This window comes from Carlito syrichta, unplaced genomic scaffold (assembly GCF_000164805.1).
Source record: "Carlito syrichta isolate Samal-C Ts95f unplaced genomic scaffold, Tarsius_syrichta-2.0.1 Scaffold301971, whole genome shotgun sequence".
Lineage (NCBI taxonomy): Eukaryota > Metazoa > Chordata > Mammalia > Primates > Tarsiidae > Carlito > Carlito syrichta.
In genome coordinates, this window is record NW_007246067.1 from 478,739 (window position 1) to 493,344 (window position 14,606).

Below are 14,606 nucleotides of genomic sequence, written 5' to 3' on the forward strand. Positions count from 1 at the left end.
CGGAGCCGCGCGGTGGTGAGTGGGAGCCGCCCTCCTTCGGTTAGCGACCGTCGGGAGCCGTGGGCGGGCGGGGCCGGAGTCTGAGACGCCATCGCCACGTGTGGGGCTCCGGGCGGCGGACAGCCCCCCCGCGGAGGGAGCGCCCGCCCTCCGTCCCCTCCCTTGCCGGCGCCCGCCCCTCCCCGCCGCCCTCCGGAGGGGAACTCGGCGTCCCGCGCCTCCCGGGCCCAGGCCCCCAGCTTTCCCTGGAGCGCGGGCGCCGACCTGGGGGCGTTCCGTCACCCCAGGCGCGCGCCTCGGCCTGCCCCGCGCTGCTTAACCTCCCTGGATGCGTATTTTCCCTCTGGTCCTCCAGTGCTTGTCTCGTTTGTCCTTCCTTAGGGTGTCTCGGCTCCCTACATCCCATGCCTTTCTGTTTTCTTCCATGCCCCCAAGGCGTCCTCCTGGCGGAGTATCGCGTTCACTTCCTCGCTCTCCGTGTCGCAGAGGCTTGAACTTGTGCAGGTCCAAAGTTACGAAAATACACTGAAGGAGACGCAGAGTGCAGCTCGGCGGAAACAGGTCCGTTCCGTGCCAGGTACCGCGCCTCACGCCGCTCCGCCCTCGCTGCCGGAGCTGCTCACTGATAGCCTTCAGGTCACTTGGGGACTTTGTTTCTGCTTCGTTTTCCTTAGTTTTGGCTGAACTTTGAGAACCCCTGCCTAGTCTTTTGTCTTGTAGATCCTATCTCATCCCAAGGGAAATGGTGTGGAGAGCAAAGTTTGTGTAGACAAGATCCTGTGATAATGCCAGTCAGGCTACTTTTTTCTCTTTGAAAGCGATGTTTTCTTGTTTTTTCAACTTTGTAGTTTGAATAGTGAACCAGCCCGTGCCCATCTTCTGGCCTTGGCCTCAACAACTCATCTGTGGCTAGTCCTGTCCCATCCACATTCCCATCCCCTCCCGTGTGTGTCAGGGAGAACTCCTTGATGCACGATGAGTCCTCATTTGTCAAAAACTAGCTTCAGATCCAAAATAAAAACCGTCGTATAAAGTCATAAAGTACCTTTATTGGAACACAGTCTATTCTTGGAAACCCTTCAACTAAGAAACACAGAGTTGAAGAAAGACCAGCAAAGGCTATCCAAAATGAGCTGCCAGAGAATTGGTTAAAACAAAGAGTGTTTTGGGTCTGGATGAGAACTTGCAGATTGTCTTGTCAAGTAGTTTATTTTTTATGAGCCTTCAAGGCCCAAATCCACAGGTGGAAAGAGACTGAACCAGGGCTGGAAACACGTCTCCAGCTTCTGCATTTGGCCTGGGCTTTTCACTGAACTGCACTTGCTTGCCATTTGTTGTTGGTGTCAGGAAAAGGAAATGTGTAGAATGGGTGTAGATGAAAACTTACTTTCGTGATGGGTCTGTATGGATAAACATGAGCTTTTCACCAAATTCCAGAATCATAGAACTGGGGAATATGCCTTAAATTATTTCTTAAAATGCATTTGGAACAAATACATTCTAATTGTTTTTGGTAGAGATGGGAAAATTCTGACCTTCAAAATGGTATACCAGATTGAGAATAAGAACAAGCTATAAAAGATTTAGATAACGTTCACAGCTATTTAGTAAAGAGTTACTAAGGGAAACCAGAATGACTTGGAATGCACCCCTAGTGTTTTACTCTGATTGTTCTGAGCGAACAATAGCATCCTCTCATAATCCTTTCATGCCGTTAATAGATAAGAATCTGGGCTATTTGGACTATAGGTTTTACAAAGCCATGGTACCATTTCCCAGCAAAGTTTATACCTATTAAATTTTCTTACCTTTTTAAGAAAGGTAAATTTGGTACTTAACTTGTGTCTCAATTTTCTTACCCTTAAAGTGGAGATTTCTACTTTTCCATGGAATGTAATTAACAAGGGAGCTCTTGTATGTAGAGTTCTTTGAATTTGCATTTAAGTTCAGATTATTTATATGATGTGACATAATTGTACATTTACTTTCAGGATCGACTTTTCTCTTGTGAGTTCATGACCTAAATATAGTAGTTGTCATGCACATCCAGTTTATGGAAGTATCACTGAAATAACAGCATCTGGGTCTCGTGGTAAATCATTACCCCTGAAGATGGGAGTGGGGAGAGGAGGACCGTGTGTGTTTTTTGTGTTTATTCTATATTTGTGGTGTTAGGAAAAGTGCTATCAGGATTCTAGCCTAACTTGCTAAGTGATTTCTGGTAAAGAATAAACCACTTTTCTTATGTGTGAGTATAACCAACAGTTACCTTTCATTAAAAAAAAATCAAAGTTCTTGCTTTCTGGAGCTTATTTGGGCCTGGATAAACTTGAACAGTGCTACAGAGTTGTTTGTTCAAATAAAATAGAACCTCGCTATGGCATGCCATTTATACTTATTCCTGTGTCATTGTGCACATGAGGAGAACTTGACCAAATATTTAATTCCATGTATCACTAAGCCACATAATAGTGCTTAGTATAGTATGAATAATGCTTTTTAAGAGACTAGGATTTTAGAGTTAGAAGGAACATTTTAAGTGCTTGGAGTTTTCCTTAATTCCTATAATGTACTCGTTTAAAACACATACACCTTTAAAACACATACACCTGCACATGCCACAGAATCACAGGGACTTACCTCCTTTCTTAGGCCTCTCTCTATTTACCTTGTGTAATAGTTGTTAGTGTGTTTGGATCTCACTACCGATTAAAATATAAGCTCATAGTGTGCATTAATAGAAAGATGCATTCTAGGTTAGGCATGATAGCTCACACCTGTAGTCCCAGCATTTTGGGAGGCTGAGGTAGAAGGATCACCTGAGCCCAGGAAGTGCATGCTTCAGTTAGCCGTGATCGTGCCCCTGCACTTCACCCTGGCAACAGTGAAACCCTAACTCAAAAGGAAAAAGAAAAGAAAGATGCGCTCTAAAACATAGGAGCCATAATACATTTTGTTGATTTTTTTGAATTACAAAAATGGAGCCTTAACCGGGCTTGATGGCTCAGCCTGTAATACCGCACTTTGGGAGGCCGAGGTGAATGGATTACCTGAGCCTGTGGGTTCGGGACCCTCCTGGGCAACTTGGCGAGACCTCATCTCTACAATAAAACAAAAAATTAGCCGGGCGTGGTAGTGCGCGCCTGTAGTTCCAGCTACTTGGAAGACTGAGGCGGAAGGATTGCCAGAGCCCAGCAGGTTGAGACTGCGGTGGCCAGAAGCAGCCGCTGCACTCTAGTCTGGGCGACAGAGTGAGACTCCAACTCAAAAAAAACAAAAACAAAAACAACAAAGCCTGGTATGATAGTGTATTCCTGTAGTCCTAGCCACTACTTGGGAAGCTGCGATGGAAGGATCACTTGAGCCCAGGGGTTCGAAGCTGCAGTAAGCTATGATCACGTCACTGTACTCTAGTTTGGATAGCATAGGGAGACCCCATTTCTAAGAAAAGAGATCAGAAAACTTAAATCCAGTGAACCCAAATGACTTACCTCATGGTCACTTTAACTAGATGGTAACAAAGTTGATCCTCGAACCTAAGAAGGCTCTTGGTTCTGGTGCTAAACCCTTTCCACTGCACAATTTTCTTCACACCTTAGAGAAACAGGATGCAAAAAAAATTATACATACATATATTTTTTTCCCTTACCAGTTGGAGATATGTTATTTTCAGAGTCTTCAAAAAAAATGTTTGATTAATGCTGTTCAGTAGAAGTATAGTACGAAGCTACGTATGTAAATTTTGTAGTCATTATTTTTTTTAAAAGTAACAAGTAATGTATTAGTTTGATTTAGTTCATTCACAAGGTATTGTATTCTGTAAACATACAGTTATTTTTGTCAAATTTTTGTTTTTTAAATTGATACATAATGACTACATATGGGGTACATGTGATATGCTCATATATGTATACAATGTGTGATGTATTTTTAGAAGGATTTTAAATACTCAAGCATTTATTATTTGTGTTGGAACATTACAAATATCTTTTGGTTATTTTGAAATATATTATTAATTGGCCAGGTGTGATGGCTTACACCTGTAATCCTAGCACTTCAGGAGACCAAGGCAAGAGCCTAGGAGTTTGAAACCAACCTGGGCAACACAGTGAGACCTTGTCTCTACAAAAAATAGAAAAATTAGCCAGGCATGGTGGCACACGCCTGTAGTCCCAGCTACTGGGGAGGATGAGGTGAAAGGATCACCGGGGCCCAGGCAGTCGAGGCTGCGGTAAGCCATGATCATGCCACCCCCTGCAACCTAAGTGACAGAGTGAGACCTCCAACTCAAAAATATATATATACACACACCCACACCCCCAACATAAATTATTGTTAACAGTAGTTTTCCTCCTGTTTAGTTGAACACTAGAACTTATTCCTTCTGTTTGTACCTGTTAACCATCCTCTCTTTGTCCCCCTCCCTGCCCTTTTCAACCTCTGGAAACCCTCGTTCTGCTTTCTACTTCCATGAGAACAACCTTTTTAACTTCCATATATGAATTAATCAATGAAAAAAATTATTTTAATTTCTTAAAAAGTAAAAAACATAATGTATAAAATAGTAATACATTTTATTTAATCCAGTTTACCCAGAATATCACTTCAATATGTAATCAATATAAAAATTATTAATGAGATCTTTACATGCATTCTTTTCATGCTAAATCATTGAACTCCAATGTGTATTTTATATTTACAGCACAGTTCAAGTGCTCCAGGGTCACATGTGGTTAGTGGCTGCTTTGTTGGGCTGCACAGAATTGCTGTCAGCAAAACATAAAAATGAAGGAACATTTTATTTTGCTTAGTAGTGGTTAGTTCTGAGGTTAGAGTTTGTGGTGTGGTCATTGGTTTTTTTTTTCTTTCATGCTTTAGTGATTTCCTTTTCACAGTGAAGATTAGTTTGAGTTTGTGGAGAGTTGCACAAAAAAGTGTGATGTCACAAATTTTGTGTCTTTGTGATGAAATGCTTTCTCTTTTTTTGTGGGATCAGTCTCATCTTTTTAAAACCATTTTTAAGTGTATAGTTCGGTAGTAACGCTTTTTTATTTTAAATAAGACTTAATCATTGGATGAAAACAATTTGACCTCTTAAAGGTGGTCAGTAATAAACTCAGTAGTAGCCTAATTAAAATATGGACAAAAGATTTGGACATTTTACCAACGAAGATATATAGATGGCAGATAAACTTATGAGAGGTGCTCAATATCATTAGGGAATGTAATTAGGGAAATGCAAACTACAGCTATTAGATACCACTTAAAATCCATTAGTATATTACCTCAAATGTAAAAGACTGACGATATCAAGTGTGGGTTAGGATGTGGAACAATTGGGACTTCCCTACACTCTGGTGGGAATACAAAATGATGTAGCCAGTTTGGAAAAATTAGACAAAAAGCTAAACACACCCATATCTTAAAATTAGTCATTCCATTCCTAGCTATTTACCCAAGAGAAATGAAGTGTATGTCATGCAAAGGCATGTAGATAGCAGCTTTATGTGTATAATAGCCCCAAACTGGAACAACCTGAATGTCTTATCAGTAGGAGAATGGAAAAGCAAGCTCTGGTATGCTCATATAATAGGATACTAAGCAATCAAAAGGAACAAACTTGGCACCTGCAGCAGCATGGATGATTCTCAACATAATATTGAGTGAAATAAGTCAGACAGATTTTTTAAAAATAAAAAGACTAGGAATTTGTTTCTGATTACATATACAATACTGAAATGTGAAGGCACCAATATTGGAATCGAACTATCCAAGCAGCATTCCGGCTGGATAATAAATTGTCTTGGGTCTTAAAGCCCCAGCAACTCAAATTGTCCTTATCAAAATATCCTCTGCCCTCCCCCTTTGCTAGCTTCAAGAGACTGTTCCATTGCTTTGGGGTAAACTTGGTCCCATGTTATTTAATTCTAACTTAGGAGAGGCCTTCTAGGTGTGGGGAAAGTTCTTGAGTTGGAATCACCCTAGGTTCTGATCCTGTCTGATTCCCAGAGTTGAGTCATTTTGGCCATCCTGTCAGATTCACCGTTTGAGTCATCCTGGCTTTGTCTTGGATTATTTATCTTATCTAGGATTGATGTCAGCTGTGTGTGTTCTCGTTTTTCAGCACTTTAGGTTCATTTCAACCTAGTGACTCTGAGTGCTGCCCTGTCCCCTTAGAAACATACGCTAAGCAGCAGCCTCGTATTCAAGCACATTTCTTGTGCTCCACTATTCCCAATACTCTTGACATTAAATTCAGCCCAGCACACATTTCCTTGTGCCTCTGCATGTGTATTTACTATCACATCAGAATTGGGACATTTGATGGGTCTGTGTCCCAACAGAGTAAACTGAGGAAAATGGATGACTTTTTTCCGAATTATAATCTATCCCAAGAAAGCGAGGAAGGGTCAGCCTGGGGAGTGGAAAGACCACTAGACCAGGAATCAGATCTAGCCCTACCTCTGTAACTAGCCAGTTTTGTAACTTGTCCCAGTCATTGAACCCTTCTAAGTCTCAGTTATTTGGGCCATAAAAATTAAGAGGTTGGACTGAAACTCAATAATCAACTAATAAAGTTGTGGCTTGTCATCATTTTATTATTCTACTTCATTTATGGTGATGATTAATAGAAGTTTCTGTTTATTGAGCACTTTGTGCCAAGCACTGCACTGATAACTTGATGTGCATTATTATCATGTTTAGTCTTCATAATAATACCATATTATAATACAAATAACAAAACATATTGTTTCCATTTTACAGATGAGAATACTGAAGCATGGAAAATTATTTTCCTGAGCTCACACAGCTAGAAAGTAATAGAGGCCAGTTTGAATGCAGATTGTCTAATTCTCTATATGTTTAACCTTCCTGATTTACTGCTTCCTTCACATTTTGCAGTCTTAAGACACAAAGATAATCTTGTTTAGGAAGGAATTTTAAAAAACATCTGGTCTAATCACCGTAATGTATCTGCCACTCTATGGAATCCAATATAGGTGAATATCTCCTTATACAGCCTATTCTTTTTGAACAACTCAGTCTTAGGTTCTTTTTAAAATAGCTTTATTGAGATACAGTTCATATAGTCTACAGTTCACCCGTTTAAAGTGTACAGTTCAATGGGTCTTATATTCACAGATATGTGCAACCATCAACACAGTCACACCTTTTAGCTAGACCTCATACCTTTTAGCTATTACCCCCATGTCTCCCCATTTTTCTTAACCCTAAGCAACCACTAACCTACTTCTTGTCTCTGCAGATTTGCCTATTTTCTGTAAGTGGAATCATGTAATATATGGTCTTTTGTGACTGACTTCTTTCACTTAGTATGATGTTTTGAAAGTTTATCCATGTTTTAGCATGTCTCAATACTGTATTCCTTTTTATGGCCAGATATTCCATTGTATGGGTACACCATATTTTGTTTATCCATTCATCAGTTGATGGATATTTTAGTTGTTTCCATTTTTTGACTGTTGTGAATAATGCTGCTGTAAACATTTATGTGCAGTTTTTTATTGTTTAGACAGTTGTTTATTTCTCTTGGGTATATGCCTGGGAATGGAATTGCTGGGTCATATGGTATCTCTATATGTAATCATTTCCCCAGCTATACTGTCTTACGTTCTGCCAGCAAAATATAAGGGTTGGATTCCTTAGTATTAAGGTAAAATTTGAACCCCATAACTGCCAACCATAGCACCAATTTTCTTGAGGTGTCCAGAGCAAATTTCCTTTTTTTGGGTGACACGTTCGATCTGATCTTTTGAGTGCTCTCTAATACCGATGGCTTCTACCAGGTTTCATAGTCCTGTCATGTAGTTTTAGATCCTCTTACCAACTTTCTTATGAATGTACTTAAAGTTTGCTGGATGCGGTGGCTCACGCCTATAATCCCAGCACTTTGAGAGGCTGAGATGAGAGGATTGCCTGAGCCCATGAGTTTGAGACCAGCCTGGGCAACTTGGTGAGATCTCATCTCTACAGTAAATCAAGAAAAATAAGCCAGGTATGGTGGCATGTGTCTGTAGTTCCAGCTACTCAGAAGGCTGGGGCAGAAGGATCACTTGAACCCAGCTCGTCGAGGCTACGGTGGCTGTGAGCAGGCCACTGCACTCCAGCCTGGGTGACAGAGAGATTCCAACTAAAAAAAAAAAAAAAAAAAAGTTGGTCTATATTTCCTCTCCCTTTTTTAAGAAAACTAGTTGCCTTTTACTTACTTATGGGTAATTTGTGATCAAAGTTAGTTGATTGTTTGCTCAGTTTCCAGTTTTTCTTTCTCTGTTAGCTGGTAAGACCCCTTAACCCAGTAGCCCTCAAATCTGACTACACATTGATATCTCTCAAGTCTCTTAAAAACAAATCCAGATTGCACCCCCAGAAATTCTGAATTATTTCATCTGGACTGAAGCCCAGTAATCCAGATGTGCATCCTGGGTGGAGAATCAGTACAGCCTGTAGTGGCCAGAGGGTGGTTCCAGAGTGGTCTTCAAGGGCCCACATTGCTCATGTTCCTGCCATCCGTGCATGGATAACTGCTTTTCAAAATTACTGTGACAGAGTCACAGTCTTTGCTAATATATTTGCACAGGGTGCCATCTTTAAGTATGCAGTGTTTCTTTTCCTGATTTCCACGGAGATCTTCTCTCCCTCCTCCCCATGTGCTCCGCAGACACTGACTATGGCTATGTTTGCCTCCCTGTCTGGCCACAATCCGTGTCTGCATGGGCTTGGCAAGCTCCGGCCATTTTAGGGGATTATAAACACCTTTAGGCAAGAGTGGTGTTCTGAAACAGATTTCTCATTAGTGTAATGTCATCACTTGAAAAATAACTTCAGATACCTCCCTTCTCCTAGTGATAGGAGCTTTTAATAGTGATAATAGTAGTTCATATATCCTGAGCATTTGGCATGTTCTGGGTACTGTGAAAAGAGCTTTCTGTTTATCTCATAATTTTCTGAACAGGTCCCAGTAAGTATGGTTGAGCAGAAGCTTAAAGAGATGAAGTAATTTACACAAAATCCCACTCACCCTACTAGTTAGGTAGTGAAGCCAGGATTCAAACTCTGGTGTTTCTTTTGATTTTTGAACCTTGAGACTATTACCTATTGATAAATGCAGTTGTAAAGATACCAAAAGGATAAACAGTGGTATCCTCCTTCTGCTCCTAGCCAGTGTTGTGTATCTCTCCAGAAATATTCTTTAGCAGATGCATATACACTGTAAAAAATTTTCTTTTCCTCCCTCCCTCACAACTGCTATTTATTTATTTATTTATTTTATTATTATTATTATTGGTTGTTTTTTTCTTTTTTTTTGAGTTGGAGTCTCACTCTTGCCCATACTGGAGTGCAGTGGCTGCTCCCGACCACTGCAGCCTCGACCTGCTGGGCTCTGGCGATCCTTCGGCCTCAGCCTTCCAAGCAGCTGGAATTACAGGTGCACGCTACCATGCCCGGCTAATTTTTTGATTTATTGTAGAGATGAGGTCTCACCAAGTTGCCCAGGCGGGTCTCGAACTTGCGGGCTCAGGTGGATCTCGAACCTGCGGGCTCAGGCAGTCCACTCACCTCGGCCTCCCAGAGTGCGGGATTACAGGCTGAGCCACCGAGCCCGGCTTCACAACTGCTATTTATTATAGACATGATTCTGCATCTAACTAAGAGGTTTTTTCTTATCAGTGTATTTACAGATGTCTCTTTTTTTAAACAGATGAATAGTGTTTTATTATATCCTCTGTTGGTAGACACTGATGCTTCACTTGATATTACAAACAATGCTGCAGTCAGTAAGCTAGCACTTATTATCATTTTGCATATGCTTTAGTACAGGGTTTATCAATCTCAGCACTGTTGACATTTGGGGCCGGCTGATTCTTTGCTTCCTCAGGAAGGAAGCTCAGAACTGGTTGGTTCTTATGTTTTCTCTGGACCATTTGGGCTCTGAGGGAACTTTGGCCCAGATGATTCTGGGTGGATTTGGCTGGAACACAGCTGTGGAAGTGGAGAGAATGAATGGTTTCCTTGCCTTGCACGCTTAAAGAGTCATGGTTATATTTACTTGAGGCAAAGTGATACCCTTTCCTAAATGAGCCATTATCTAGAAATTGTAGTTTAGTTCTGTCTGATGTGAGCAATTTTCTGATAATTTCCAGGCATCAAAATCTGTGTTAATGGGGCTTTAAGATACCAGTTACCTCTGGCTTTAATGATTTTTCTGCTAATCCAGCAAGATGTTTGGAAACTTATTTGATAACCACAGTTAACCAACAGTTGCTGTTTCCTCTACTTCTAAGAATTCATATGAGTTTTCCTTAATGTTGGCCAAATAACTTGTTAAATTAGTTTAGTATTCTCTGTTTTGGAGGCTGCACTTATAAACAGGAACTCAAGGGGCGGGGCAGGACAGCAGGGGAGAGTTCACTACCTCTAAGCAGAGGAAAAATCAGCTGGTTCATGGTTGGCAAACTTTCTGTAAAGGGTCACATAGTGCATATTTTAGGCTTTTTAGGTCATAGTCTCAGTCACATATTCTCTTTAAAGATGTAAACACCATTCCTAGCTTGTGAGCCTTCGAAACACAAGCCATTGCAATTTGGCCTGTGAGCTTTGGTTGGCCAACCCCTGAACTAGATGAAGAAATTGGTTTATTTCTACATGTGTTTAATGTTTTGGGGATGTGAACCTAGAATAACCTTGGGAATTCTCAGTTGATTGTGATCCACAAAAGAGTGATTTAAACTGGCTTGGGTGACCCTAGTGTCCGTGGATCTCAGGGTAACCCTGGCCAGTGGGGCAGAGGGCTTGTACTGCCTCTTTGCTATGTGAATGTTGGCCAAGGGGAGCAAGGAGACAGGATGGAAGAGGGGCAGATACGCTGCCTAAAACAAGCCTACGGAATACAGTATCTCAGATCCTGAACCACTTCTGGAACACAGCAAGCTGGCATGTGTGGCAGTTTGGCCAGTTTGTAAAAATGAAGGAGTAGGTCTGTACCTTAGATTCTGAGAAGAACACCAAATTCTGATACATGAATCTATATCATTGTGGTTTTTCTCTAATCACCAGAAGTCCTATAGAGCAGACCTGCTCCTTCATTTTTATAAACTGGGCAAACTGTCACACATGCCAGCTTGCTATGTTCTAGAAGAAACATAGCAAGAAAACTTTGAAGAAAGTTTTGGTTTATTGGGAGCTAGGAAGAAGTAATGACTACAGATCAGGGACTCGGAGGCAGATGCACCTGTCCTGGTTCCCACACTCTGTGACGCTCGGTAACTAACTTCATCTTCTCATCCTCAATGTCCTCACTTGTCAATGGCAATGGTAATAATAACTCCACCTTAGAGTTGTGAGACTTGAGAATAGTGTATGTAAAATCTCATTAGCTCAACACCTGTCATGTTATAAGCAGTCAGTAAATGTTAGCAATAACAATGACAATAAAGTGGAAGAAAATGGAAGTGGGAAATCAGGAGTAGGAACTGGCATTTGTGACTCATTGCCGTTGGAGAGCATGTTCTTGTTAAGCACTTAGTCACCAGATATGTCTGAAGGTACAGTAACTGTCCAGAGGAACTGGGTCTGTCTCCCTGTCTCAGGTTCCTGATTTCTAGAATGGAAATCATGCATGTTAGCAGGTTGCAGGATAACCAAATGAGGCAATGTGTAGAGGGCCTTGAGTTCTTGAAAGCATTAGACAGAATTTAAGATGAAGTCAGTACCTGTTTATTTGTTCAGTGTCTTGAACTTCTAGAGGAATTGAAATAGCCAGAAGGTGATTGGTGTGAAGCCAGAATGTTTTGCCAGAGAGATTTGACAGGATGTTCCCAAGTTCAAGGTTTGCATGGGTGACTTATGATTCGGAATGAGTGGTATAAAATTGGAATACTCTTGTGAGATATTTGAAACAGTGAAATTTAGAAACAAGTGCCCAGTGGGGAGGGAGGCTGAAGAGGTTGAGTCTTTATATAGAAAATGTGAAAAGATCTTACAAAATTAAAAATGTATATTTTCTTTCCCCTGCAATTCCATTTCTAGGAATTTATCCTGAAAATATATTGCCATGTTGATACTAAGTTATGTGTGCACCTGGTTATTCATTACAATATTATATATAATAGAAAAATTGAACTGTCAGTGTCTAGTTTTAGGAGACTGAATAAAATCTGGGCACATTCTTCCAGTTGAAAACTATGTACCTGCACAGAATAAGGGAACGTTATTTATACACTGATGAAACACTCTTAAAAGATACAAGAAGGAACCTCTAAAAACTGAAAATTATTTATAAAAAATTGTGTATGTTTAAACTTCAGTCACCTTCAAAATACTGTCTGTTTGATTCAGTATGCCTCCCAAGATGCTTTTTCCACTGCTCAAAACAATTTTTGCACTCATCAGTTTTGATGCCATTGAGTACTTCTGGCATTTTTGTTTCATCTCTTCCACATCGGCAAAATGTTTGTTTCCCTTTGAGGACTTATTTCATCAGGGGAAACAGAAAAAAGTCGCTCAGGGAGAGTGAGGTACAGGAGTCATGCCGTTTTTGGTCAAAAATTGCTGAACACTCACTGCAGTGTGGCCAGGTGTGCTTGTAAATCAGTCATCATGAAATGGGCAAATGCGTTGACAGAAACTTCACAAAAAATTCACTGAAGCCGAGTGTAGCTGTTCACAACAGTGCTAGCTGGTACACTGATGCCGATGGGTTCCTAGAACACTTACCTAGCAGGGGAAACCTGTACTACGTGGGGCCCACCCTCCAAATGATAATTCTGGAGTGACCAGAATTTTTTTGGAGTCCCCCTTGCATATTTTCTATTCAGAAAGTTTGAGTGACCACAGATCATATCATTGGGGTTGAAAATTGTATGAAACATCTGTGTGTTTTACTCTCACATCTGTGTCTGTCACCTGTTGCTGTGGCTGGTCCTTTTAACCTTGATGACTTGAGAAGCTGGCGCTGACTACTGGCTCACCCTAGAACAACTTCCCTGCCCCCAGCATATTGACATTTCTCTTCTGGATTTATGTGCCTGACGGTGTTTCTGTTTCCACCCCCAGCTTTGGCAGCATGTAAGCGACTGTTTGCCAAGAACCCAGGTCACCGCTGTGAAAGGGGGCCTTAGGGAGAAGAATATCCAGAGGAGACCAATGCCAGATGCGTCTGAAATTACACTCACCGCTTGCAGCATGAGACATTTTGTGCCAGCATTTCTCTTCTACTGGCAAAGACTGAAGCTCTCCAGGTAGGAGGGTCCTGGGAGCCACAAGTGCCAGGAACCTTGCTGGAGGAGAATGAGGCCGGATATGGACTCTCTAAAGTGAACTCAATTTCCAGCTTATGAAGGAATTTTAAGTAAAGCAGTTATTTAATTTGCTCATATTGAAGTTCCAAAACCTTCTGTGTGAAGTGCCAGCAGTCACTCTTCTCCTCCGGGCGTTATCAGGATTTTCCTGGCACCAAATAGAACTCTTCTTGGTACTTTTGGCAGTAAGGCAGTGACAGATCTGCAGGACAGATTATCTACTAAATGCTCTTGGGCAAGACACAAAGGCAAAACCTGTGGAAGCAGCATCAGGACAGCAGAGCAAAGACCCCTTCCTCGCTTCTCACTTGCGCAGAAACTCAGCCTGGACTTGGATGCTTTTACCGAAGTTCTGTCCTGCCTTGTTCACCTCCAAAGTCCATTTGCTTTGGGGAGACCTGGCATTTTCTGCTGCCTCCTGTGGCTCCTCTCTCCTGTCATTCTCCCCAACCTTCTGCTCAGGCAGTTGAAGGATGTAAACTGTGGCATGGGGTGTACTGTTCTCCGGGGACTTGCTTCCTTTCCCAGGCTGGTGCAGTTGGAAAGGACCATCTGAAGCCTGCAGTTTATTCTGGGGAGGAGGGTGCCGGCTTGGCCTGGATCCTCCACCATGTTCCTGTTGCTGCCTTTTGACAGCCTGATTGTTAACCTTCTGGGCATCTCCCTGACTGTCCTCTTCACCCTCCTTCTCGTTTTCATCATAGTCCCAGCCATTTTTGGAGTCTCCTTTGGCATCCGAAAGCTCTACATGAAAACTTTGTTAAAAATTTTTGCGGTGAGTTGTGCTGTTACAAAAGGTTGCTCTGCCAAGGAGGGAAGAAATGTTTTTAGCAAAAAGAGTTATTCTTATCGGGCTGATTGTTATCTATATTGAATAGACAGAAAGTTGGGAGAAGAGAAAGTGGCATTTTGAGTAAAAAGAGTAAGTAAATGTGTACTTTTGAAAGCCTTTATGGTCTTTCTTATTGATCTAAGGTACTTGTATGATTGATTCATGCTCAGCATAGGATCTGTTCCATGACTCCACATCTTGCCTGTTTATTTAAAAAAGAGAGGACCTTAGAGTTACACAATCATTGCCAGTCTCTACCTCTTCTCACATAACAGATGCTGAAGCTCAAAGCTGCTGCCGACATACTCCCTCACTGATAAGCATGGGAGAGCCTTTTCTCTCTTTCAAGCATTTATCCTAAGTAGATTCTTGCATTTCAGACAAACAGAATGAAGAGAAAAACGTATTTGAATTGTGTTGTTTTCTTAGAGATGGAAGAGAAAGGTAATGCATTT

At 41.4% G+C, this 14,606-nt stretch overlaps 1 protein-coding gene across 1 annotated transcript; it reads left to right on the top strand.

Moving 5' to 3' along the window:
* Positions 1-328: 328 nt before the first annotated feature.
* On the top strand, positions 329-14,088 carry LOC103258141. Its single transcript, XM_021711277.1, has 3 exons — positions 329-346; positions 436-561; positions 13,075-14,088. The coding sequence occupies exons 1-3, from the start codon at positions 329-331 to the stop codon at positions 13,261-13,263; spliced, it is 333 nt and encodes a 110-aa protein (XP_021566952.1). The 3' UTR covers positions 13,264-14,088.
* The last annotated feature ends 518 nt before the right edge of the window (positions 14,089-14,606 follow it).